The sequence below is a fragment of the Bombina bombina genome, chromosome 6 (genome assembly GCF_027579735.1).
Source record: "Bombina bombina isolate aBomBom1 chromosome 6, aBomBom1.pri, whole genome shotgun sequence".
NCBI lineage: Eukaryota > Metazoa > Chordata > Amphibia > Anura > Bombinatoridae > Bombina > Bombina bombina.
In genome coordinates, this window is record NC_069504.1 from 302,998,828 (window position 1) to 303,024,744 (window position 25,917).

The 25,917-nt window shown below is 38.7% G+C and overlaps 1 protein-coding gene across 1 annotated transcript in view; it reads left to right on the plus strand.

The window, feature by feature from the left end:
• Positions 1 to 25,917, plus strand: part of CEP290 (centrosomal protein 290) — an 862,077-nt gene that overhangs the window by 408,031 nt on the left and 428,129 nt on the right. Inside the window, 3 exon segments of the mRNA XM_053716925.1 lie at positions 7,500 to 7,766; positions 8,392 to 8,499; positions 10,161 to 10,360. Coding sequence (XP_053572900.1) covers positions 7,500 to 7,766; positions 8,392 to 8,499; positions 10,161 to 10,360 — 575 coding nt within the window.

The window sequence follows — 25,917 nt, forward strand, 5'->3', positions numbered from 1 at the left end:
GAGAATCCACTCCTATGCCCACCTATGACTCAAATTACCTGTTAGGTCGTACCAGCTTTCTTCCCCTACACATGAAAACATCTAACTAAAACTCATTTGAATTTTAAGATAGTTAGTCAGGAATAAAGACAAATAGAAATCCCTTCTCTCCTAAAGGAATTACTACACTCGCTCTCAGAAACATAAGGACCAATGGTACATTACCTTATAATCACATAATAGAATAACCCTTTACATAAATGCTATTTACACAAAAACCCTTTTACGGGCCCGACACAAACCCGATAGGTTCATCAATCCCTGTTCATATACATTCACCCGGTCTCCTTATATGCAAGTGACATCTGATATCATGCTCGACTTCTAATACCAATCAACTTACCTCACACCAAAGTAATAACTAAGTATAGGATAACCTCAATTTTGACCTAAAACGTCCAGTCTACCCCTATTCTTCTAAACAATTGCCCCTCAACTGATAGTATACCACAAACATAAGACCCAATAGGGCGAAGATATACCTATAGATAACCCCACACTTATCAAACACTAAAATTAAATATATTTGAGGAGTACCCACAGTAGGATACCATTGCTAAACCCTTCCTGCTATTTTCTAAATCGATACTATGCCTCCACCATAAACGATATTACATCCAATATATCTTGTCTTGTAGCGAAAAATACTTTCCCAATGTCACCAACTCAAGCAATCTGATCATAGGCACTACATATGACTAATTGGTTTCTATACCACAAGAGACTATAGCAATACCATTGCAATAACACTAGTAACTGCCCGTTACTAGTCCATGACACCCCAAGGCACCAGATTAATTCACTTCTCAAGACGTGGCTAACAATATACACTGCTGATTAACACAGCTACCTAGATCTTTTTTGACCACGATAGAGATTGTTGTACACACCCTGCCTAATAATAAATGGGCTATGATGTTACGATAACGTCATATACCGTACACACTTATGAAGACATAGCAAGACTCGTCGAGTCCAAAATAGTGACCTCGGAACATACAATATATAGAGGCGGTCCAAACATCGATTGTGCCCTTTAATATATTTTATTCTTAGAAACTTTGTTTCCAGAAATGTTGCAAAACACATATAACAGATGCACACAACACTCCAATTGACAATTTAGTCTCTCTTGGGAAGTACCCAAATGGCAGGGGGTCTGAAGTGATTGCCGCCAATTGGTTTGCATACTGCAACATTTCTATTTAGATGTACTGAATGCTAATTAAGATCAGAGGTAAGCCGATCTGATCCTTAAACCGGAAATGAAGTCACGGTTTTCGCTCCCAATTCTGAAACATCTAAATATATGCAGTTTTTATTGCCGAGAGCACGTTCACGGCAATAACTCATATAAGAGACAAAATATGTTTACAAACAATCCCTACATTTTATAATTTAGGGACTTTAATTTTAAAATGCCAAGCGGAACCGGAAGTGGAATGTTTTGTTAACCACATCCGGGTATTCCAGCAAACCCCTATTTAAAGATGCTTTGCTTACCACTGGATCAGTCTTGAAAAAGGTCTATTGAGGACCGAAACGCGTAGACCCTTTGGTAAGCATCTTTCCATTTGATTACTATTATATTTTTAACTGTATTACGCTATGTTGCCATTTTGGGTTACAGGTATCTACTAGGGACGACAACAAGAGCCGCTGATTGCCTAAAGTTCATTGGGTTCCTTGGAATTTATCCTGTCTCACCCATTATATACATTTTTATATTCTACTTTTTAAACCAATTTTTTTTCATTTTTTTCCATTTTTCACATCCAACTTTGCTTCACTTTGCTTTGTTGTGTTTAGACTTGGACTTTGTACACCACTGTGATATTATTTGGATCACCTTTATTGGCCACATTTGGATTACAAATGAACTAACTTTTATGCTTCCCCTTTTTTGATTTTTTGCACCGTTTTTTGCACTAACTTTGTTCTCCACCCCCCTTTGTTGAACAACAAAAATTTTTAAAATTTTTTTCGATTTTTCATCGTCTGCATATTTGACTTCTTATTGACTTATTACTCGTTTTTTTAGGATCCATCACTATTTTTGCACTTGGATTTCCTCAGATCTATCTATGTTGGAATTCTAGTCTCCACTCGGCATTATTATTTTTTGTGCCTTTTTTGTGACTTTTTTCCGTAATTTATACTTTTTCATTTTCACTGTGTTGTAATTTTGCCACATTGTATTTGTCTTCATTATCACTGTGTTGTAATTTGCCACATTGTATTTGTTCTCTGGTTGCTTTCAAGCATTCACACCCAGGTCTGATCTGATATTGGGTCATTCATAATACGTTACACGCACCTCCCCTTATTCACCACGGTGCACACCACACTATGGATCCATAACTAACTTCCCTGACCCACAGCCTCCCACCATTTGAATTCTTAGACAGCTTGGTTCACCCTTAAAATGTACCCAAGACTTCTATGTTGATTACCAGTATGTTAGGTTTTTTCTGATTTTTTGGATTTTTTCGATTTTGCTAGCAATTTTATGGTTTTAACATTTTTTCATTATTTTATTTCTTAAATATTTGCTCGGCACTTTTTGCCAATATACTATTTGTCTTTATTCTTATTTTACAATTTATGCCGTTTATTGTTTTATCTGATTGTAATAAATCTACATTTTAAAGTATTGGCAGTTTTGTATATCTGTCCCTTGGCCTTTTGGCGCTGTACCGATCCCTGTGTTTGGGATGATGTACTCACTCACATAAAGGGAATCTCTACTGTACTTTCCCCCCTGACCCCCCTCCTTCGATATCACCTCTTTCTCAAGCACGACCTACACTCTCACAACTCAACTAATAGACCTCATGGGTCCCTACCAGTTTATTTAGTGACCGACACCTCGGGAGTCAAAGACAGACTTACCCTTAATGACGAACTAGGCCCACCCTTCCACCGTTGGTACTCCTACCTACAGATTTGGCACGCAATCATCCACTGCCCGCACAAAGAAATGATACTTAGACCCTTGACCACTTTTGAACGGTTATGCACCAACCCGAATATAAATAGAGCACACATCTCTCTAGCGTACAAAATACTCAGGGGCTCTTTCCCTGAAAAAAGACCTACATATCTCACTAAGTGGGCAGTTGAACTCCAAGATGACCTTGACACTGAGACCTGGAGACAATGCTTTCGACATACACATTCTGCCTCCCTATCCTTGACCATATCTGAATTAAACTACAAAATATTAGCTCGGTGGTATTTAACCCCTCAGCGCCTGAGGATCATATACCCTACCGCCTCCTCCAGCTGTTGGAGACGATGCGGTGAGGAAGGTACCCTCACCCACATATGGTGGTCGTGCCCCCTCCTACATACCTTCTGGAACCAAGTAGAAAGACACATAGCCTATACTCTGGGGGTACCAATCACACTTTCCCCATCAATTATAATTCTTAATCTAATCCCTAAAATCGCTTGCGTTTACCGCAGAAAGCTGCTTCTCTTAATGCTCTCTTGTGCTAAACGCTTAATCCCTAGGAAATGGAAGACATGTGAGATACCGTCTATTGCCCAATGGAAATCTGAAGTAGATCATGTCGTCACGCTAGAAAGGATGCATTACTGTTATCTAGGTAAACAAGACACGATCTGCAATATCCAATTTATATGGGATCAAGGGTCTTATGTTGACCACACTTAAACAGTCCCCCCGACATTCTATACCCAAAACTTTTATAAGCTACAACTACTTTCCCCCCATGACTTTAAGGAGGGTAGGCCAGGCGGGACACCATCTTCTCCCCCTCCATTCCCCCTCTTAACCCCTATCTCCCTACCCCCGCTTACTAGCACCCTCTATATTCTTTTATATCTTCCAATGATATGTTATGACTCACTTCTTCCTTCAAAAAATCCCAAAAACCCTTATGGAAATTGGATTAATCATTAATGATGACTGTCTTTACCGTGAACAGCTATGAGGCTATTGTGATGTAACTGAAACTATATATCTTGTTCATTTTCAATGTACCAATTTTCAATAAAAATGATTTAAATAAAAAAAAAAAAAAAAAAAAGTGACCTAGGAGTGAGCACTGATTGGCTAAACTGCATGTCTGTCAAAAGAACTGAAATAAGGGGGCAGTCAGCAGAGGCTTAGATACAAGATAATTACAGAGGTAAAACGTGTATTATTATAACTGTGTTGGATATGCAAAACTGGGGAATTGGTAATAAAGGGATTATCTTTCTTTTTAAACAACAAACATTCTGGTGTTGACTGTCCCTTTAACACCAAACTTCCCAGATACGGGTCCACATCAAGGGACCCACAAGCAGTTCTGGTGGTCACTCTTGAGGTTCCATGGGATTTCGGTCTTATTTACTTGTTTCCTCCATTTGCCCTCAGGTGATAGCCCGGATCAAACAGGGGCTGGCTTTAGTGATTCTAATTGCTCCAGCTTGGCCTCACAGAATTTGGTTTGCGGACCTGGTAAAGATGTCGTCCTCTTCTCCATGGAGACTTCTGCTGAGGAAGGACCTTCTACTTCAGGGTCCTTTGCTTCATCCAAACCTAGATTCTCTGAGGCTGACTGAGGCTGAGATTGAACGCCTAGTCTTCTCTAGATGAGGTTTTTCCGAAAAGGTGATTGACACCTTGAACCAGGCTCGTAAGCCGGTAACTCGCAAGATTTACCATAAAGTTTGGCACACATATCTATACTGGTGTGAATCTCTGGGTTTTCCTTGGCGTATTTTGTCTTTTCTCCATGAGGGTTTAGAGTAGGGTTTGTTAGTTCCCTAAAATGTCAGATTTCTATTGCATAAACGTTTGGCTGACTTACCAGATGTTCAGTCTTTTGTCCAAGCTTTGGTTAGGATCAGGCCTGTTGCTCCACCTTTGAGCCTTAATACTGTTCTTCAGGTTTTGCAGCAGGCTCCGTTTGAGCCTATGCATTCTGTTGATATTAAACTGTTGTCTTGGAAGGTTTTGTTTTTGTTATCTATTTCTACTGCTGGTAGAGTTTCCGAACTTTCGGCTTTGCAGTGTGATACCCCTTATCTTATTTTTTATACAGATAAGACGGTCCTTCATACCAAATTGGGTTTCCCACCTATGGTGGTTTTGGATTGCAATATCAATGGCAGAAGGAGCGTCTGTTGCACAACCTTGATGTGGTTCATGCTTTAAAATTCTATCTACAGGCTACTAAGGATTTCTGTCAATCTTCTGCTCCTTTTTGTAGTATTTGCTGGCAAACATAAGGGTCAAAAGGCCATGTCTACTACTCTTTCCTTTTGGCTGAGGAGTGTCATTTGGTTGGCTTATGAGGCAGCTGGACAACAGCCTCCTGAGAGGATTACGGCTCATTCAACTCGGGCTGTTTCTTCTTCCTGGGCCTTTAAAAACAAGGCTTCTGTGGAACAAATTTGTAAGGCGGCCACTTGGTCCTCATTACATACCTTTTCAAAATTTTATAAATTTGATGTTTTTGCCTCAGTATCTTTTGGGAGAAAGGTTCTTCAAGCGGTGGTGCCCTCAGTTTAGGTTTGCCTGTCTTGTTTCTCCCTCCCTTTTTTATTCTGTGTCCTCTATCTTGGGAATTGGCTCCCACTAGTAATTAGAATGGATTTGTGGACTCTCCATGCCATTGTAAAGAAAACAAAATTTAAGCTTACCAGATCAATTATTTTCTTTTCTGGCATGGAGAGTCCACGACCCACCCTTGTCTAAATCAAGACGACTTATTACTTTTATTTTTTAAAACTTCAGGCACCTCTATACACTGGTGTTCCTCTTCTCTTTGCGTATTCCCTCGGCTGAATGACTGGGGAATATGGGAAGTGGGAGGGATACTTAAAGATTTTGCTGGGGTGTTCTTTGCCTTCTCCTGGTGGCCAGGGGTTGAATTCCCACTAGTAATTAAAATGGATTAGTGGACTCTCCATGCCATTGGAAAGAAAACAAAATTTAAGCTTACCAGATCAATTATTTTCTTTCCTGGCATGGAGAGTCCACGACCCATCCTTGTCTAAATCAAGACGGCTTATTATTTTTATTTTTTAATAAAAGCATACATTTTGTTTTTTAAAGAAAAGTGTAATCGTATGTCATATCATGGCACCCTTTCTATTAAACTGATTGATTAATTACTTGAACTATCTTTGGATAGATGATCTGAGACATAGCTGTATTATATACTTTTTTATATATTTTGAAATGATGATAAAATATTAGCTTTTAGTCTTTTGAGAGATGAAATCTTAGTACTTATTTAATAATCCATCACTTTTATTAAAGGGACAGTCTACACCTTAGTTATCTTAAAGTCTTACCTTAGATTAAGCCTCAAATAGCCTCCTGCACCCCTTTCTATATTATGCAGCAGGAACAGTAAAAGTTATTTTAAAATTAATATTGTTTCTGGCCACATTGAAATGACTGCGAAGCTCCACCCACTGATAACATCACAATCTGGGATGGATATGGTGTCCAATAACAAATGGCTCACTAGTTGGATTCAACAGACTGTCAATGCTATTCAAGAGAGTGCCTAGATGCAGCCCAAATCATGATGTTATCAGTGGGCGGAGTTTGTAAGCCATTTTAGAGTGGCCAGAAACAATATTCATTTTAAAATAGAAAGGGGAGCAGGATGCTATTTGCAGCTTAATCTAAGGTAAGATTGTAAAATGACTAAGGAGAAGACTGTCCCTTTAACTATACAAAAGTTGTTAAATCTAACAGATACTCTAGAGTTTCTTCTTTCACTTAGATGGAAATTGCATTCGATCAACACAAGATTTGGAATCCGTTTTAATAGCATTCACTCCTTTACAATTAATGCTTTACTTGAATACAATTTCTCATTCACTTGTCAACAATTTAATAAGCTTCTTTTAAGTTGACATTAAAGGGGCATGAAACCCCAATTTTTTCTTTCAGGATATAGAAAGAGTATGCAATTTTAAATAGTTTTCTAATTTACGGTACTTCTAATATCTAATTTGCTTTATTCTCTTTATATCCTTTGCTGAAAAGCATATCTAGATAGGCTCAGCAGCTGCTGATTGGTAGCGGCACATAGATGCTTTGTGTGATTGGCTCACCCATGTGCATTACTATTTCTTCAACAAAGGATATCTAAAGAATGAAGAAATGTAGATAATAGAAGTAAATTGGAATGCTGTTTAAAATTGTATTCTCTACTTAAATCATGAAAGAAAAATTATGGGTTTAGTGTCTCTTTAAGCCTGAAATTATTTTTCTTAAAGGCTTTTTTACAGTTCCAGTTTGACTTTTCTCATGTGCGGGTACTTTCCAAAACACATTTTCTGCCTCCTTCTTCTTGTCTTTTTTTTTTAATGTCTTTTGGCAGAAATGTTTGCCTATGAGAATGCAATAATAATCACCATTTAATTTTGTATGCTACACAATGTGCCTTGCACATTAAGATTCATGAATATCTTCACTTTTCCAGAAACTTAAAGAAAAGGGAGCTCTTTTGTGGACATCAGAACAAAATGTTTTAAGCCGAGACAAGGTGATCAATGAATTAAGACTTATGCTGCCTGCAACAACTGAAAGAGAGAAGCTTCTGTCTGACCTTCAAGAAAAAGATGATAATTCCGAACAACGCAAAGCTTTGAAAGTTGCTCATCAAACTATTGCAAACATGCAAGCTAGACTGAATCAAAAGGATGAAGTACTGAAAAAGTACCAACACCTACTGGCAAAAGCAAGAGAGGTATTGATGAAGAAGACAAACTCTAAATTAGATTGAAATTAAATGTAACAGAAATGAGTACACCTAGTAAAACTGAAGTTGAGTGTTATGAAAAGTGCTGAATATACTCTTAAAGAAAACTGCTGACTGCTTTATCTGTACTTTTCCAATCCTTTTTGATGTGTGGGGCTTCAATATTAAATTTCACTTTTTTTCAAGTCAATCTCAAAACCTAATTTGCAGGCATATTTGTATGCAGTGAAATATCAAAAGATGAATAATGAAACATCTAGTGCTAAGTCTACAGCACAATTTGATCTCCTTTAACTATTAACTGTATATTTAGATCAGACAAGAATTCTTGTTTAAGTCAATTGATAAGAAAAGGAAGTGATATCCTAGAAGGGGGTAAAAAGAAGACACAAGCTAAAGAGGATTTAAGGCCTCATTAAAACATAATTTAGCTATTATTTCCTTAAAATCTCTGAATTAATGAAAATGACAAATATCTAAACATAATTATTAATACTATGTGCAAACAGCTACAGTGTTAATGTATAAATTAACCTTTCTTTTTTTTTTGCTTTAGGAAAGTAACTTGAAAGAATCTGTAAAAAAAAATAATAATATTTTTTTTCTCCTTCAGGAACAAGAAGATATTGCAAAAAAGCATGCAGAAGACCTCAAAGTTTTGTATAAAAAGTTGGATCTTTATTCTGACACATCTCTCAATAAATTTAAAGAAACTGCCCTGGTTTGTGCATTGTTTTTTTTTATTTATTTTTGAAAATTTTGTTTCACATTTTTACAGAATGATGTTAAAAATGATATTATATTTTATATATATATATATACAGTATCTCACAAAAGTGAGTACACCCCTCACATGTAAATCTTTTATTATATCTTTTCATGTGACAACACTGAAGAAATGACGCTTTGCTACAATGTAAAGTAGTGAGTGTACAGCCTGTATAACAGTGTAAATTTGCTGTCCCCTCAAAATAACTTAACACACCTTCCCAATTTTTCACCTAATTACACTTATGTTTCTTCTTAATTTGGGTAATGTTTGTCTGGTATATATCTTGTATGAATATGTAAATAGATGTTGGTCATAAGCTGCGAATCCCGTTTGGATGCTGTTAAATGGATATTCTATCTCAGCTAAGTAGGAAGAAAGTGAAGCAAGGGAACTCATGCAAGAGAAATGTAATGTCTCCAAGAATTTTCTAACTTCCAAAGCTAATCACAGCTAATATCTGCTTTATGAGATATAAACTTTTTGGAGCCCAAGCCTTAAAGGGATAGGAAAGTCAAAAAGAAACTTGCATGATTCATATAGCACATGTAATTTAAAGACTCTTTTTAAATTCACTTCTATTTTTAAATCTGCTTTGTTTTCTTGGTATCCCTTGTTAAAAAAAAAAAGGCATACATCCTACACTAGAGGGAGCTTGCTGCTGATTGGTGCATGCACACACTTGTCTCTTGTGATTGGCTAACTAGATGTGTTCAGCTAGCTGCCAGTAAGTGCAATGCTGTTCCTTCAGCAAAATAATAACAAGAGAATGAAGCATATTTGATAATAGAAGTAAATTTGATAGTTGTTTAAAATTGTATTTTCTATCCAAATCACGAAAGAACATTTTGGGGTTTCCTGTCCCTTTAAAGATATTTTACCTCATAAACTACCTTTGTTTTCCTTGGTCTTTGGTAATAACAAATCACTAGGGAATTGAATAAAAAAAAAAGTCATTCTGAATGTGACTAATTTATCAACCATTTTCAAAACGTATAATATTTATGCATTTTTTTTATTTATACATTTTTATGTGGTTGATCTCTCTCATAGGGCTATATTATTCTGCTAAACCACTTTGGTTTAAATCTGCAAAAATTGCTACATTTCAAGACTGTGTTCCAAGGTTTACAAGTAAATATTTAACACCAACCTTCTGCTATACTAAATAACTATATTCATGTACTTGAGATGTGTGTTTGGTTACTCAAAGGGCATTTTTATCAGGAGTCTGCAATTTATATTTTTGTGAGCTATAAGCTTCATGGGTCATTTTAGGGGCATTATAATGGCAATCTGTGCAAACCATTTTAAATAGATGTGCGTTAAAGACTTGTTGTTTTCTATTTGAGGGTTTATTTAGTTATTTATTATAAATATAATACAAATAGATAGTAGGGAAAATGTGCCACTTTTTATGTTCAAAACACATCGTAAAATGCATTAAAGGAAATGCATGCACTTCACTCAGTAAACGTTTAAATAGCTTTGATATGGCTATTTGAGATCTCATTTGAATCACTCTAGCAATATGCCAAAACAGAACACCATTTTAGTCTTGACATTAATTAACTTTAAACAATGAAAAAGCGTGTTCTTCTCTCCGTTTACAGGAGCTGATGAAGAAACCCTCTTTACAAGTCCCAACGGGTGCTCATTTGATGCGGCTGGCTGAAATGGAACAGACAGTGGCAGAACAAGACAACTCACTGGCTGCACTTTCTAGTAAATTAAAGAAAACAGCAGCAGAATTGGACAAGCAAAAACAAATCACCATGGCAAAAGTGAATGAGTTTGAAAACATTAAAGCTAGGTACTTTTGAGTTTGAAAACATTAAAGCTAGGTACTTTTGAGTTTGAAAACATTAAAGCTAGGTACTTTTGAGTTTGAAAACATTAAAGCTAGGTACTTTTGAGTTTGAAAACATTAAAGCTAGGTACTTTTGAGTTTGAAAACATTAAAGCTAGGTACTTTTGAGTTTGAAAACATTAAAGCTAGGTACTTTTGATTTTGAAAACATTAAAGCTAGGTACTTTTGAGTTTGAAAACATTAAAGCTAGGTACTTTTGAGTTTGAAAACATTAAAGCTAGGTACTTTTGATTTTGAAAACATTAAAGCTAGGTACTTTTGAGTTTGAAAACATTAAAGCTAGGTACTTTTGATTTTGAAAACATTAAAGCTAGGTACTTTTGAGTTTGAAAACATTAAAGCTAGGTACTTTTGAGTTTGAAAACATTAAAGCTAGGTACTTTTTTGTCTGCTTATCAATTTAAAGAACTTGGTAACTTTTTCTTACATTTTCTTTTTAGTATGCTAAATGTTAATGTCTGGAATTGTATTGTCTTAAAAAAGCAAACCCTTTATAGTCCTTATTTTTTTAAACTATGTATTTATTGTCAGTTCAATGTTTGGTATGTTATCATTTAAAATTTAAAGGGACAGTCTAGTCAAAATTACACTTTCATGATTACAATAGGGCATTCAATGTTAAGCAACTTTACAATTTACTTTGATCATCAAATTTGCTTTGCTCTCTTGGCATTCTTTGTGGAAAGCTAAACCTAGGTAGGCTCATGTGTTAACTTCTAAGCCGTTGAATTGCCTCTTCTTGCAGGTCATTTTGTCAGTTAGACACTGCTAGATCATGTGTGTCTTATAGATACCATTTAAATAATTCCACAGAGTGAGCACATAGCACTAATGGGCTAAAATTGAAGTCTGTCAAAAGAACTGAGATAAGGAGGCAGTCTACAATGGCTTAGATACTAGGCAATCACAGAAGTAAAAAGTTTATCGATATAACAGTGTTGTTTATGCAAAACCCGGGACTAAGTAATAAAGGTATTATCTATCTTTTTAAACAATAACTTTTCTGGAGTAGTCTTTCCCTTTAAAGGCACATTGTAGTGGAAGGATTAAGGGGACTTTGCAGTGGAAAATTACATGATCTAATTCTAAAACACATAGTAACAGTACCACTCAGGAGACTCAGAGCACTGCTGATTTCCAACAAAAACTGGCACTGACCCAATCAGCAGAGGTAGTTGCACAAATCAGTGTTCTGCTGCTCCTGAATGGTAATTTAAAGGATTATAAAGTAAGAAAAAATTATTTTAGAGCATTTTGTTATTGCACCATTTATTGCATATATCTGTGTGTGTTTAACCCCTGCAAAGTGATTAAACACGAACTGAAATCCGCTTCTGAGCAGCAGTGCATTACTGTGAGCTAGCTGAAAACATTTGATGAGCCAATAACAAGAGTCAGATGTGTGTAGTCGCCAGTATACCTCCCAACTGTCCGACATCCTGCAGGATTGACACAGTATATTCCTGCCCGCAGCCCCTCAGTGTTCCAGTTTTAAGGGACTAACGAGCTCCGCCCAAGACACACTCAGGGTCCTCCCAGATTTGCCTGTGGACCTCCTGAACTCACCCACAGACCACCCAATAACTCTCCCAGCTGTATTTATTGCCACCCTCTCATGAACAGCCCCTCCCTTAAATTGCTGTCAGATGTTGGAAGGTATGCACCAGTTAGCAGCTATGTCCCAGTAGTTTAGGATATGTACACAAGATGCAGAAAGAGTAAAGTAAATTAGAAAATTTAAAAATTTAAAAAGTCTTAAAAATGACATGCTCTATTTGAATCATGCAAGTTTAATTTTGACCTTCCTTTTTATTGTTTTAAAAGTTAGATAATCCCTTTATTACCCATTCCCTAGTTTTGCATAACCAACACTTTTTTTTTTACCTCTGGTTACATTGTATCTAAGCTTCTGCAAACTGCCCCCTTATTTTAGTTCTTTTGACAGACTTGCATTTTAGCCAGTCAGTGCTGGCTCCTAGGTAACTCCACGTGCGTGAGCACAGTGTTATCTATAGGACACACATGAACTAACACCCTATAGTGGTTAAAAACTGTCAAAATGCATTCAGAAAAGAGGTCTAAGAAATTAGCAAATGAACCTCCTAGGCCTTAGCTTTCAACTGAGAATACCAATGTTAATACTTTATTTAAGCTACAAAATAGCAGCATATTTATTTTTAAAAATAACCACTATTTATTATTTTGTCAGGAATCCAGATGAGAGTCCAAATATTGGCCTTAAATGTTACTATTTATATCTTAAAAGTATAATAAAAATGAAATAAAATGCTTTAATGCATTCGAATATTGTATTATGTACATCTGATCATTAAAGGAAAAGTAAACTTTGACACACAGCCAGGCAGCATTCGTAAGTATTAATAAAATAAGTATGAGTTTCATTCATCGTCCCAACATACCCAATTACCGCCCACCATTCTAAATACGCATGCGCGACTTTTTAATTATTGTGGCCGCATCATATGTGCGTCCATGTAAAACGCATGCGCATTAGCGATTTTGAAGGCATCGTTCCCGCAAGGCTAATTCGCGATTGTAGCAACGATTTTATTGAATATTTTGTAAGTATATGCCATGTTATATTGATAGATTAGAATACAATATAAATCGATCTGTGAAAACTTTATTTAAATGAATAACATGGTTCTACTGATTCATTCTAACTATATGTATCCAGGATGATACTTATATTCTGCGCAATATGCTTAGACGTACGAGAACACCCACGAATGTACACGTAAGAGCGGGTGGGACCAATCTTACGCGTAATGTACAGAAATACGGAAATGGTCGGGTGGGAGGAGTAACAACGGAATCTGGTAGGCGATTTATGATATAAATAACTTTAAAATAATAATTGTTAGAAAAAAAACAACAACTTAGAGACTATAAATAGCACATACATAATCAATAACATTGCGGAGGCTGTGAATTTACTTTTCCTTTAATTCAGATTGTCCTGAACTCCACGCAGCCAATGACTAGCAGTTCCGCGAGTACGCTAATTCTGATTGGTTCACTGGCACTGACTTTCAACTGAATATTAAGTGTTTGTTTAACCATTTGGTGGTTAAACACACTTGAATATTATTATAATTTATTTTCTTTTTTAAGACACGATGAGTCCACGGATCATCTTAATTATTAATGTGATATTCACCTTCTGGTCAACAGGAGGAGGCGAAGAGCACCACAGCAGAGCTGTTAAATAGCTCCTCCCTCCCTTCCCTCCCACTCCAGTCATTCTCTTTGCCTACATTAGTGATAGGAAGAGGTAAAGTGAGGTGTTAGATTAGATTCTTCAATCAAGAGTTTATTATTTTTAATGTAGTGCAAGATTATGCTGCTTTGTTCTAGGGTGTAGCCGTAGTCCATATCAGTCTCTTCAGTAGGGCTTTGGTGGCATTAAAGCAATGGAAACTTGTGGGACATAATTCTTACTGCGCCTCCCATATTCTGTTGCTGCCCTTACACTGATGAAAACCTGAGGGTTATTTACTCAGGAATCTTGTTTAATTGCAGGTCCATGGGAGGGAGAGGACCTCTTAAACCTGGGAACTGCCTTGCTACCAGGCAGAAGATGAGGTAAGTGCTAACTTTTTTTCTGGGGGTAGAAAACTCAGAATAAGTTGGGGCACTTTACTTTCTATATTCAGACCTTATGTAATAATGGGCTCCTTCGAGGGGTTACAGAAATAGATTCTCCTAGCATACTAGTGGTTACTAGGGCAGTATGGACGCAGGCACTGGGGCTAATTGTGACTCTCCTCTCCTGGTGGTTCTCACTAATAAGTAACCAACCAGGAGATTTCATATGAGCTTTAATGCACAAGCTCAGTGTGAGGGGGATTCACTTTTAACATTTATCAGAGGAGACAATGAATTCGATGTACTGTAATGCAGAGAGTCAGTGTGAGGGTGCTTGACTGTTAGATAACAGACCAAGCAACTTCCTAATCTGAGACGGTTCAGTCGGTTATTTCTTCCATAACAATGGCGACCGGGAGATGACTATTGAAACGCCCACAGAGGGCGGAGCTTGTATGTGTGCTGTATTGCAGGATGCAAATTATGTGTGACGGTGCTTTAATACTAATTTAACATATTAAGCAACTACCTAAGATATTGACTGCCCAGTTTGTTATTTCTCCCGGTGGCTCAACTTAACAAAGACAATAATGGCGACCGGGAGATAATCTTTAAAACGCCCACGAGGGGCGGAGTTTGGCGCCAATTTAGTTGTGGATCCCTTACTAAGCTTCCGGTTATCGGAAGGAACAGGGTATTTTAGTCTGAGAACTGCACCTTTTTCTTACTGCTTCCGGTTATCGGAAGGACCTGGAAATTTATGTCAGGGTTTGCGCTTAAAATGAAAGCGCTTCAGCTGAGTCACAAATTGGAATAGAAGGACTTTCAGACGCCTCAGCTGGGTTCAGCTGAGGTGTAGAGGCAGTTTGCATTCATCTGCCTCTTGTTTCCTATTCTGCCAATTTAAATAAAGAAGTTACTCTTTAAAATTTAAAGATACAGTAACGGTTAAAGATGTTAAGTTTTTTTATTTGACTCTCATACATATGTGAATCAATAGACCATACAAAGTGTCTCCTTTATGTTATTGCAACTACCAATCTCTTTCCTTGTTCATCTATGTTGTAAAGAGAACTTTCATAAGGGGATGGAGAATTTTTTCCCTCAAGTGTCCAAACATTTTTTGTAGCCCACACATGCAGTGCCCTGCGCTTCCTCGCAAACTCCATCTTGAGTTGCTTTGCAAAACATCGCTCTTATTAGGTCATGGCGATATCTGTTACATTGTATGCTTTTCCCATGGGGAAAATAGCCCAAGTAGCTGCTGTTGAGTTAAGGACACCATCCATGAAACCTGCTGTTGAATTAAGACAGCATGGCAGGCCTTCCCCCGATCCGGGACTGGATCTTGTAGGGGGCAGAATTTCCTTTTTTTCACTTAGTCTTGGGCTCGACATGTTCTGGATACCTGGGCAGTAGAAAATGTTTCCCAGGGATACAACTTAGAGTTAAAAAGTTTTCCTTTCAGAGGCAGGTTTCTGCTTTCAAGATTTTTTTTGCAGAAGAGCCGGACAGATATCTCAGCATACTAAGACACTGTGGCTGATCTCTGTAGCAACCCAAGGGTTGCAGGTTCGATCCCCGGCGAGGTCCACTCAGCCTTTCATCCTTCCAAGGTCAATAAAATGAGCACCACCTTGAGACCCTTATGGGTGATTAGCCGTGCTTTACAAGTACGTAATACATACAATGTATATGCCAGACGAAGAGAGAGGCGTTCTTACACTGTGTAAAAGACCTTTCCAACCTCAGAGTGATTGTTCCTGTTCCGGTACAGGAACAAGGTCTGGGATGTTATTCCAGTCTGTTTGTGGTTCCTAAAAAAGAGGGAACGTTCAGACCAATCTTAGACCTCAAGAATCTAAACAAATTTCTCAGGGTACCGTCCTTTAGGTTGGAAACTATCGTTCCATTCTTCCTTTTATTCTAGAGCAGTGCTTTCCAAACTGTGTGTCGGGACACACTAGTGTGTCGGCAGCAGTGTGTAGGTGTGTCCCTGCTTCAGCACACATTTTTTTTAATTTTTTTTTTTTGGTTTCAGACTTTCCGCCTGCCTGCTACGCATATCACATGGTTGACACGTGATTGATACCTAGGGGGACACAGATCATCTTAACCTATTGGCACAGCTCAGTGGGAACTGAAACTATTCCCATTGGCGGCACATTGGCTCCTGACTGCACGTGTAGTCTCCTTAATTGGCTCGTGACTGCATGTGTAGTCAGTGAGTGGGACAGCAGTGTGTTTGCAGCGCGGGCAATAGTCAATCGGACTCACCGAGCTCTGAGGGCGGCAGCTTAAATGCTGAGATGAAGTCAGTGGGGGTTTTTTGCAACTAGCTCCCAGTAGTGCATTGCTGCTCCTGCTCTTGATATATGGATAGGAAGTGGAAGCTTAAGAAATGCTTGATGATGAAATGCGAGTGTCTTTATCTAATATTCCACCAAATATTCAGAAATTGTGTTCATCCCATCAACCTCATACATCCCATTAAAATATCAAGTAGCTATTGGTGTTGTTAAACTTTTTTTTAATGCTTGCACATACATACTGTTACTTGTAAATACATTTAGTTATTATATAATCTATATATGTGTCTGTATCTCTTAAAACAAGTTAGTTTAACCTCCTGTTTGCCAATAGTACAACTGAATTACTGTGTCGCAAAATGATGTAGGTCTAAAAAGTGTGTCACCGACATGAAAAGTTTGGAAAGCTCTGTTCTAGAGGGTCATTCTATGACAACAGTGGTTTTAAAGGACACGTACCTACATGTTCCCATCCACTGGGATCATCAAAGGTTCCTAAGGTGTGCCTTTCTGGTCAAACACTTCAAATTGGTGGTTCTTCCTTTCGGTCTTTCAGCAGCTCCCAGAATTTTCGCTTAGGTTCTGGGATCTCTGTTGGCGGTGCTCGATCACGCGGCATTGCAATGACGCCTTATCTGGATGACTTCACTAGTCCAGGTTCCATCTTTTTAGCTAGCAAGATTCCACACGGGCTTGGTGTTGTCTTTTCTACGATCTCACGAGTGGGCGGTATCTTTAGAAAGGAGTTCCTTAGTTCCAGATACAAGGGTAACTTTCTTGGGAACCGTAATAGACTCCCTGTCTATGAAGATTTTTCTGACAGAGGTCAGGAAACTAAAGATTATCGATACTTGTCCACTCCTCGGCCATCAGTGGCTAAGTGCATGGAGTTAATCGGGCTGATGGGGCCGACAAGGACATCATCCCGTTTGCTCGCTTCCATCTCATACCTCTACAGTTAAACATGCTGAGACAATGGTATGGGGATTATGCGGATTGGTCTCCTCACCTATTCCTAGAGCAGGAGACAAGGGATTCTCTGCAATGGTGGTTGTCTTTGAATCATTTCTCCCAAGGGACCTGCTTACGCAGACCTTCTTGGGTAATTGTGATAACACATGCCAGCCTTCTAAGGTGGGGAGCAGTCTGGGGCTCTCTAAAGACTCAAATAGACTCGGTCGGCGTTTGTTCTACCATAACCATTCTGGAACTGAGAGTGATCTACAATGCTCTTCTGGCCTGGTCCCAGTTAGTATCGATACAGTTTATCAGGTTCCAGCCGGACAACATAACGTCAGTGGCTTACATCAATCATCAGGGAGGAACGAGGAGTTCCTTGGCGATGACAGAGGTATCCAAAATATTTCAGTGGACGGAGTCCATTCTCGGCGATCCACATCCCAGGGATGGACATCTGGGAGAGGCGGATTTCCTGAGTAGGCAGAACTTTCATCCGGGGGAGTGGGTTCTCCATCCAGAAGTGTTCTCCAGTCTGATTCTCCACTGAGATCAGCGGGAATTAAAGTTCATGGCATTGCGACAGAATGCCAAGCTTCCGAGATATGGGTCAAGATCAAGGGACCTCCAGGCGGAACTGATACATTTCTGGCGGCCCCTTGGATCTTCAATATAGCATACATGTTTCCTCCGTTTGTTCCTATTCCTCGAGTAATTGCTCGAATCAAACTGGAGAGGGCCTCGGTGATCCTCATAGCACCGGCCTGGCCTTGCAGGATTTGGTATGCAGATCTGGTGGAGATGACATCTCTACCACCTTGGAGATTTCCGTTGAGGACAGGCCTTCTGATTCAGGGGCCCTACTTTCACCCAAATCTAGTTTCTCTGAAGCTGACTGCTTGGAGATTGAACGCTTAATTTTATCCAAGCGGCGGGTTTTCTGGCTCGATCATAGAGACCATGATTCAGGCTTGTGAGCCTGTAACTAGAAGTATTTATTTAAAGATTTGGCGGAAATATCTCTATTGGTGTGAATCCAAGGGATACTCATGGAGTAGTTAGGATTGCTAGAATTTTTTCCAAGAAGGTTTGGAGAAAGGTTTATCGACGAGTTCCCTAAGGGGTCATATCTCGGCCTTATCTATTTTGTTACACAAACGTCTCGCGGATGTCCCAGATTTACAATCTTTTTGTCAGGCCTTAGTCAGGATCAGGCCTGTGGTCAAACCAGTTACTCCTCCATGGAGACTTAATTTAGTTCTCCATGTTCTTCAAGGGGCTCCGTTCGAACCTATGTATTCCTTTTTCTGATCAGAACATTAATCTGGAGATTGTTGTGCCTTTCCTTGTGTCCTAATCCTTCTTCTAAGAAGGAAAGACTTCTGCACGATTTGGACGTGCTCCGTGTTTAAAAGTTTTACCTGCAGGTGTCTAAGGACTTTCGTCAGTCTTCTTCTTTGTTTGTGGTTTTCTCAGGAAAACGCAAGGGACATAAAGCTATGGCTACTTCTTTTTATTTTTGGCTGAAGAGTATCATACGTTTTGCATATGAGACTGCTGGATAGCAGCCTCCTGATAGAGTTACGGCTCATTCCACGAGGGCTGTTGCTTCCTCATGGGCATTCAAAAATGAAGCTTCTGTGGAACGGATTTGCAAGGCTGCAACTTGGTCCTCTCTTCACACTTTTTCAAGGTTTTACAAATTTGAATCGGCTGAGGCCGCTTTTGGGAGAAAGGTTCTTCAAGCAGTGGTGCCTTCTGTTTAGGTTCCCTGTCTTGTCCCTCCTGTATCAACTGTGTACTCTAGCTTGGGTATTGAATCCCATTAGTAATTAAGATGATCCGTGGACTCATTGTGTCTTAAAAAAGAAAAGAAATTTTATGCTTTAAATGTATTTCTATTTTGACACAATGAGTCCACGGCCCGCCCTGTGTTTATAGACAGGTTGTAGGTTATTGTGAACTTCAAACACCTCTGCACCTTGGCTTTTCCTTTCTCTTCCTAACTTCGGTCGAATGACTGGAGTGGGAGGGAAGGGAGGAGCTATTCAACAGCTCTGCTGTGGTGCTCTTTGCCACCTCCTGCTGACCAGGAGGTGAATATCCCATTAGTAATTAAGATGATCCGTTGACTCATCGTGTCAAAAAATAATTAATTTATCAGGTAAGCATACATTTCTTTCATGTAATTAGCAAGAGTCCATGAGCTAGTGATGTATGCGATATACATTCCTACCAGGAGGGGCAAAGTTTCCCAAACCTCAAAATGCCTATAAATACACCTCTCACCACACCCACAAATCAGTTTTACAAACTTTGCCTCCTATGGAGGTGGTGAAGTAAGTTTGTGCTAGATTCTACGTTGATATGCACTCCGCAGCAGGTTGGAGCCCGGTTTTCCTCTCAGCGTGCAGTGAATGTCAGAGGGATGTGAGGAGAGTATTGCCTGTTTGAATTCATTGATCTCCTTCTGCGGGGTCTATTTCATAGGTTCTCTGTTATCGGTCGTAGAGATTCATCTCTTACCTCCCTTTTCAGATCGACGATATACTCTTATATACCATTACCTCTACTGATTCTCGTTTCAGTACTGGTTTGGCTTTCTACTACATGTAGATGAGTGTCCTGGGGTAAGTAAGTCTTATTTTCTGTGACACTCTAAGCTATGGTTGGGCACTTTTGTATAAAGTTCTAAATATATGTATTCAAACATTTATTTGCCTTAACTCAGGATGTTCAACGTTCCTTATTTCAGACAGTCAGTTTCATATTTGGGATAATGCATTTCAATAAATCAATTTTTACCTTAAAATTTGACTTTTTTCCTGTGGGCTGTTAGGCTCGCGGGGGCTGAAAATGCTTCATTTTATTGCGTCATTCTTGGCGCGGACTTTTTTGGCGCAAAAAGTTTTTTCTGTTTCCGGCGTCATACGTGTCGCCGGAAGTTGCGTCATTTTTGACATTTTTTTGCGCCAAAAGTGTCGGCGTTCCGGATGTGGCGTCATTTTTGGCGCCAAAAGCATTTAGGCGCCAAATAATGTGGGCGTATTTTTTGGCGCTAAAAAAATATGGGCGTCACTTTTGTCTCCACATTATTTAAGTCTCATTATTTTTTGCTTCTGGTTGCTAGAAGCTTGTTTCACTGGCATTTTTTTCCCATTCCTGAAACGCTGCCTGGTGCTGGATCTACCAAAGTTAAGTGTATCTGTTGTAAACTTATGGTATCTGTTCCTCCAGCTGTTGTTTGTATTGAATGTCATGACAAACTTGTTAATGCAGATAATATTTCCTTTAGTAATGTTACATTACCTGTTGTGGTTCCATCAACATCTAATACTCAGAGTGTTCCTGTTAACATAAGAGATTTTGTTTCTAAATCTATTAAGAAGGCTATGTCTGTTATTCCCCCTTCTAGTAAACGCAAAAGGTCTTTTAAAACTTCTCATTTTTCAGATGAATTTTTAAATGAACATCATCATTCTGATTCTGATAGTGGTTCCTCTGGTTCAGAGGATTCTGTCTCAGAGGTTGATGCTGATAAATCTTCATATTTATTCAAAATGGAATTTATTCGTTCTTTACTTAAAGAGGTTTTAATTGCTTTAGAAATAGAGGATTCTGGTCCTCTTGATACTAAATCTAAACGTTTAAATAAGGTTTTTAAATCTCCTGTAGTTATTCCAGAAGTTTTTCCTGTCCCTGATGCTATTTCTGAAGTAATCTCCAGGGAATGGAATAATTTGGGTAATTCATTTACTCCTTCTAAACGTTTTAAGCAATTATATCCTGTGCCGTCTGACAGATTAGAATTTTGGGACAAAATCCCTAAAGTTGATGGGGCTATTTCTACCCTTGCTAAACGTACTACTATTCCTACGTCAGATGGTACTTCGTTTAAGGATCCTTTAGATAGGAAAATTGAATCCTTTCTAAGAAAAGCTTATCTGTGTTCAGGTAATCTTCTTAGACCTGCTATATCATTGGCTGATGTTGCTGCAGCTTCAACTTTTTGGTTGGAAACTTTAGCGCAACAAGTAACAAATCATGATTCTCATGATATTATTATTCTTCTTCAGCATGCTAATAATTTTATCTGTGATGCCATTTTTGATATTATCAGAGTTGATGTCAGGTTTATGTCTCTAGCTATTTTTAGCTAGAAGAGCTTTATGGCTTAAGACTTGGAATGCTGATATGGCTTCTAAATCAACTCTACTTTTCATTTCTTTCCAGGGTAACAAATTATTTGGTTCTCAGTTGGATTCTATTATCTCAACTGTTACTGGTGGGAAAGGAACTTTTTTACCACAGGATAAAAAATCTAAGGGTAAAAACAGGGCTAATAATAGTTTTCGTTCCTTTCGTTTCAACAAAGAACAAAAGCCTAATCCTTCATCCTCAGGAGCAGTTTCAGTTTGGAAACCATCTCCGGTCTGGAATAAATCCAAGCCTGCTAGAAAGGCAAAGCCTGCTTCTAAGTCCACATGAAGGTGCGGCCCTCATTCCAGCTCAGCTGGTAGGGGGCAGGTTACGTTTTTTCAAAGAAATTTGGATCAATTCTGTTCACAATCTTTGGATTCAGAACATTGTTTCAGAAGGGTACAGAATTGGTTTCAAGATGAGACCTTCTGCAAAGAGATTTTTTCTTTCCCGTGTCCCAGTAAATCCAGTGAAAGCTCAAGCATTTCTGAATTGTGTTTCAGATCTAGAGTTGGCTGGAGTAATTATGCCAGTTCCAGTTCCGGAACAGGGGATGGGGTTTTATTCAAATCTCTTCATTGTACCAAAGAAGGAGAGTTCCTTCAGACCAGTTCTGGATCTAAAAATATTGAATCGTTATGTAAGGATACCAACGTTCAAGATGGTAACTGTAAGGACTATCTTGCCTTTTGTTCAGCAAGGGCATTATATGTCCACAATAGATTTACAGGATGCATATCTGCATATTCCGATTCATCCAGATCATTATCAGTTCCTGAGATTCTCTTTCTGGACAAGCATTACCAGTTTGTGGCTCTGCCGTTTGGCCTAGCTACAGCTCCAAGAATTTTTACAAAGGTTCTCGGTGCCCTTCTGTCTGTAATCAGAGAACAGGGTATTGTGGTATTTCCTTATTTGGACGATATCTTGGTACTTGCTCAGTCTTTACATTTAGCAGAATCTCATACGAATCGACTTGTGTTGTTTCTTCAAGATCATGGTTGGAGGATCAATTTACCAAAAAGTTCATTGATTCCTCAGTCAAGGGTAACTTTTCTGGGTTTCCAGATAGATTCAGTGTCCATGACTCTGTCTTTAACAGACAAGAGACGTCTAAAATTGATTTCAGCTTGTCGAAACCTTCAGTCACAATCATTCCCTTCGGTAGCCTTATGCATGGAAATTCTAGGTCTTATGACTGCTGCATCGGACGCAATCCCCTTTGCTCGTTTTCACATGCGACCTCTTCAGCTCTGTATGCTGAATCAATGGTGCAAGGATTACACAAAGATATCTCAATTAATATCTTTAAAACCGATTGTTCGACACTCTCTAACGTGGTGGACAGATCACCATCGTTTAATTCAGGGGGCTTCTTTTGTGCTTCCGACCTGGACTGTAATTTCAACAGATGCAAGTCTCACAGGTTGGGGAGCTGTGTGGGGATCTCTGATGGCACAAGGAGTTTGGGAATCTCAGGAGGTGAGATTACCGATCAATATTTTGGAACTCCGTGCAATTTTCAGAGCTCTTCAGTTTTGGCCTCTTCTGAAGAGAGAATCGTTCATTTGTTTTCAGACAGACAATGTCACAACTGTGGCATACATCAATCATCAAGGAGGGACTCACAGTCCTCTGGCTATGAAAGAAGTATCTCGAATTTTGGTTTGGGCGGAATCCAGCTCCTGTCTAATCTCTGCGGTTCATATCCCAGGTATAGACAATTGGGAAGCGGATTATCTCAGTCGCCAAACGTTGCATCCGGGCGAATGGTCTCTTCACAAAGAGGTATTTCTTCAGATTGTTCAAATGTGGGAACTTCCAGCAATAGATCTGATGGCGTCTCATCTAAACAAGAAACTTCCCAGGTATCTGTCCAGATCCCGGGATCCTCAGGCGGAGGCAGTGGATGCATTATCACTTCCTTGGAAGTATCATCCTGCTTATATCTTTCCGCCTCTAGTTATTCTTCCAAGAGTAATCTCCAAGATTCTGAAGGAATGCTCGTTTGTTCTGCTGGTAGCTCCGGCATGGCCTCACAGGTTTTGGTATGCGGATCTTGTCCGGATGGCCTCTTGCCAACCGTGGACTCTTCCGTTAAGACCAGACCTTCTGTCACAAGGTCCTTTTTTCCATCAGGATCTGAAATCCTTAAATTTAAAGTTATGGAGATTGAACGCTTGATTCTTGGTCAAAGAGGTTTCTCTGACTCTGTGATTAATACTATGTTACAGGCTTGTAAATCTGTATCTAGAGAGATATATTATAGAGTCTGGAAGACTTATATTTCTTGGTGTCTTTCTCATCATTTTTCTTGGCATTCTTTTAGAATACCGATAATTTTACAGTTTCTTCAGGATGGTTTAGATAAGGGTTTGTCCGCAAGTTCCTTGAAAGGTCAAATCTCTGCTCTTTCTGTTCTTTTTCACAGAAAGATTGCTATTCTTCCTGATATTCATTGTTTTGTACAAGCTTTGGTTCGTATAAAACCTGTCATTAAGTCAATTTCTCCTCCTTGGAGTTTGAATTTGGTTCTGGGAGCTCTTCAAGCTCCTCCGTTTGAACCTATGCATTCATTGGACATTAAATTACTTTCTTGGAAAGTTTTGTTCCTTTTGGCCATCTCTTCTGCCAGAAGAGTTTCTGAATTATCTGCTCTTTCTTGTGAGTCTCCTTTTCTGATTTTTCATCAGGATAAGGCGGTGTTGCGGACTTCTTTTGAATTTTTACCTAAAGTTGTGAATTCCAACAACATTAGTAGAGAAATTGTGGTTCCTTCATTATGTCCTAATCCTAAGAATTCTAAGGAGAAATCGTTGCATTCTTTGGATGTTGTTAGAGCTTTGAAATATTATGTTGAAGCTACTAAGTCTTTCCGAAAGACTTCTAGTCTATTTGTTATTTTTTCCGGTGCTAGAAAAGGCCAGAAAGCTTCTGCCATTTCTTTGGCATCTTGGTTGAAATCTTTAATTCATCTTGCCTATGTTGAGTCGGGTAAAACTCCGCCTCAGAGGATTACAGCTCATTCTACTAGGTCAGTTTCTACTTCCTGGGCGTTTAGGAATGAAGCTTCGGTTGATCAGATTTGCAAAGCAGCAACTTGGTCCTCTTTGCATACTTTTACTAAATTCTACCATTTTGATGTATTTTCTTCTTCTGAAGCAGTTTTTGGTAGAAAAGTACTTCAGGCAGCGGTTTCAGTTTGAATCTTCTGCTTATGTTTTTCATTAAACTTTATTTTGGGTGTGGATTATTTTCAGCAGGAATTGGCTGTCTTTATTTTATCCCTCCCTCTCTAGTGACTCTTGTGTGGAAAGATCCACATCTTGGGTAATCATTATCCCATACGTCACTAGCTCATGGACTCTTGCTAATTACATGAAAGAAAACATAATTTATGTAAGAACTTACCTGATAAATTAATTTCTTTCATATTAGCAAGAGTCCATGAGGCCCGCCCTTTTTTTGTGGTGGTTATGATTTTGTATAAAGCACAATTATTCCAATTCCTTATTTTATATGCTTTCGCACTTTTTTATCACCCCACTTCTTGGCTATTCGTTAAACTGATTTGTGGGTGTGGTGAGGGGTGTATTTATAGGCATTTTGAGGTTTGGGAAACTTTGCCCCTCCTGGTAGGAATGTATATCCCATACGTCACTAGCTCATGGACTCTTGCTAATATGAAAGAAATGAATTTATCAGGTAAGTTCTTACATAAATTATGTTTTTTTTATTTCCCGTGTCCCAGTAAACCTAGCGAAGGCTCAAGCATTTCTGAAATGTGTTTCAGATCTAGAGTTGGCTGGAGTAATTATGCCAGTTCCAGTTCTGGAACAGGGGCTGGGGTTTTATTCAAATCTCTTCATTGTGCCAAAGAAGGAGAATTCCTTCAGACCAGTTCTGGATCTAAAAATATTGAATCGTTATGTAAGGATACCAACATTCAAAATGGTAACTGTAAGGACTATCCTGCCTTTTGTTCAGCAAGAGCATTACATGTCCACAATAGATTTACAGGATGCATATCTGCATATTCCGATTCATCCAGATCACTATCAGTTTCTGAGATTCTCTTTCCTAGACAAGCATTACCAGTTTGTGGCTCTACCGTTTGGCCTAGCTACAGCTCCAAGAATTTTTACAAAGGTTCTCGGTGCCCTTCTGTCTGTAATCAGAGAACAGGGTATTGTGGTATTTCCTTATTTGGACGATATCTTGGTACTTGCTCAGTCTTCACATTTAGCAGAATCTCATACGAATCGACTTGTGTTGTTTCTTCAAGATCATGGTTGGAGGATCAATTTACCAAAAAGTTCATTGATTCCTCAGACAAGGGTAACCTTTTTAGGTTTCCAGATAGATTCAGTGTCCATGACTCTGTCTTTGACAGACAAGAGACGTCTAAAGTTGATTTCAGCTTG